The following is a 2,429-nucleotide window of genomic DNA, read 5'->3' on the forward strand; positions in this document are numbered from 1 at the left end:
CACACACCACATACACACGCACTGTGGCCGCGCGGCGACTGTCCGTCCTGATGAGTGCGAGCTCCCCAAAGTAGTCGCCAGGACCGTACGCCATGACGGGCGCGGGGCCGCCGTCCTTGAAGGCCGCCAGCTGGCCGCTCTCCACTATGTAGAAGGCGTTGCCCTCCTCGCCCTGACAGGGACGGATGGGATGGGGGTGGATTTAAGGGTGGGTTTGGAGTTGGGGATGGGGTGGGTTTGGGGTAGAAGCGGGCTGAGGTAGAGCGGTGGGGGTACGTGTGTTGCTGTGCGTATGGGTGACGCAAACAACGTGAGGATGCCAGCGTAATGCAGGATCGAATTGTGGTGCAACCCCTCAACCTAGCATGCACATGAAGCAGACCTCGCCCCCACCTGCGTGACCGCCGCGCTGCCCTTGGGCACGGCCAGCTGCGACAGCGCCGCCGCCAGCTCGGCGCGCTTCTTGTCGGGCAGCCCCCTGAGCAGCGGCACGCGCCGCAGCGCCTCGAAGCGCCACATGTGGCGGAGGGTGTCTAGGCGGCCCAGCAGCTGGTGGAAGGCCTCCCTGCGCAGCGTCAGCACCTGAGGGTGTTGGCGGCGGCGGTGCGAGGGCGCTCGTGAACGCCGGACGTTGCATATGCATGGAATCGCAAGGGCCACACACCCTGCTGTAGAGTATGAGGTCCTCGAATACAAGCATCCCGCGTGCGGCCGCCGATCAACCAGGACAGGACACAGTTCATCGTCAGATGGGTGCGGCTGGGCAGAGACACCAACGATCAAACGGGGAAGATGTCCGTAAGAGGTGCTGCTGCACGCCCCAAGCGTGCCCTGAGGCGCGCCCGTTTGCCACAACCCGGCCAGCCGCCCGGCGGACCACGAACCTTGGAGTCTTCGAGCGCCATGACGTTGGCGGCGCGCCCCTCAGAGTGCAGCAGCGCCAGCTCCCCGAAGCACTGCCCGGGGCCCACACGCGCGAGCTCCTTGCCCTCGTCTGTTGGGGGACGAGGGGGCAGTGTTTGGGGCGACGAGCGCGTCAAGCTAAACCCTGGAAGGCGAAGAGTTGATCAAAACCATCACGGCGCGGGTGCCGATCAGGATCCGCGCAGGACGCTTCTTCCGTTGCCAGGGTCGCTTCAATCTGGTGGACCCGCACAGCCAATCAGCAGGGGCTCGGCACTCGTGAACAGGCCGCCCACCTCGCCTGCGACATGCGGACAGCAGCACTGCCAGCTCGCCGTGCGCGAACGCACGCACACGCACACACGCACGCATACGCGCGCGCGCACACACACACACACACACACACACACACACACACACACAAACGTGCGCATGCGCGCCCTCACTGGTGAAGCAGGTGAACGCCCCCGACTGCACTATGTAGAAGGTGTCGGCCTCGTCGCCGGTGCGGAACACGGCCTCGCCCTTGCGGTACGCGCCCGGCAGCAGCAGGCGCGCGAGCTGCCAGAGCTGGCGGTCTGACAGCGCAAACAGGATTGGCACGCGGCGCAGGACCTCGTACCTAGGGTGGGAGACAAAGCAGGTGGGGGGACGGGAGGGGTTGAATAGTGGTGTGTGGGGTGTGGCTTTTGGGACGATATGCTATGCAAGCAAGGCGTGCCCTTCAAAGATGCAAGCTGGCAAGACCAGGCTGAACTTGAAAGCGATAGTAGAAGCCACAGGATTACAGGCGCACACAACCAGGGAACGCGGACACACACCCGGCCGCCAAAGGCAGCGGCGCGCCCCCGCCCACCTCCAGAGCTCCTCGTACGGCCCCAGCAGCCGCTCAAACTCGGCGCGCCGCATCGCCAGCACCACCACCCTCTGGGAGTCTGCATAGTAGTCCCAGCCCTCGCCGCCGCCCCTAGCGCCGGACGACGACCCAGATCCAGATCCAGATCCAGACCACGACCCGCCGCTGAACGCGCCGCTGCTTGGGGACAGCAACGCGCGCTCACCAAAGAACTCGCCTGGGCCGAGGCGCGGCGCGCCGGCGGGCGGCGGCGCGCCGGCGGGCGCGCTGGGCGCCCTGGGGGCGACGGCGCCCTCTTTCACGATAAAGAAGACCTCCCCGCGCTCGCGCTCCGACAGGATGGCCTGGCCCGCCGAGAAGGACAGCTGCCATCCGGGGGAAAAATAACCACGGGGTGGGTCGGGTCGGTGGTGAGGCGTGGGGTTGGGGCGCATGGGTTGGCCTAGGCCGGGAGAGGGTGGGTGGGAGGTGCAAAGGGCGGGTGCGTGCAACAAGAGAACCTTTCCATTTGCGTAGTTTGTCACAGAGACCTTGCTGGTTGAGCGATGAAGCCTCAGTGTGTGCCGTACGCAGTGCTAGCCCCGTTTCGAGAGCAGAGCCAACGGGGCGCTTCGTCGTCCGCCCTCCCCCTCCCTGACCCACCCACACACACCCACGTCCCCCCTCCCAC

The 2,429-nt window shown here is 66.2% G+C and overlaps 1 protein-coding gene across 1 annotated transcript in view; it reads right to left on the minus strand.

Annotated features, from left to right (window-relative positions):
- The window catches only part of MNEG_5029 (protein kinase A), a gene marked incomplete at both ends in the record, with an annotated part of 8,835 nt that overhangs the window by 4,406 nt on the left and 2,000 nt on the right, over nt 1-2,429 (minus strand). Inside the window, 6 exons of the mRNA XM_014046494.1 lie at nt 23-172; nt 394-582; nt 885-994; nt 1,157-1,204; nt 1,350-1,525; nt 1,760-2,124. Of these exons, the coding sequence (XP_013901948.1) occupies nt 23-172; nt 394-582; nt 885-994; nt 1,157-1,204; nt 1,350-1,525; nt 1,760-2,124 (1,038 nt within the window). The remainder of the gene's footprint in view (nt 1-22; nt 173-393; nt 583-884; nt 995-1,156; nt 1,205-1,349; nt 1,526-1,759; nt 2,125-2,429) is intronic.

Source organism: Monoraphidium neglectum, assembly GCF_000611645.1.
Source record: "Monoraphidium neglectum strain SAG 48.87 unplaced genomic scaffold scaffold00729, whole genome shotgun sequence".
In the NCBI taxonomy this organism is placed as follows: Eukaryota; Viridiplantae; Chlorophyta; class Chlorophyceae; order Sphaeropleales; family Selenastraceae; genus Monoraphidium; species Monoraphidium neglectum.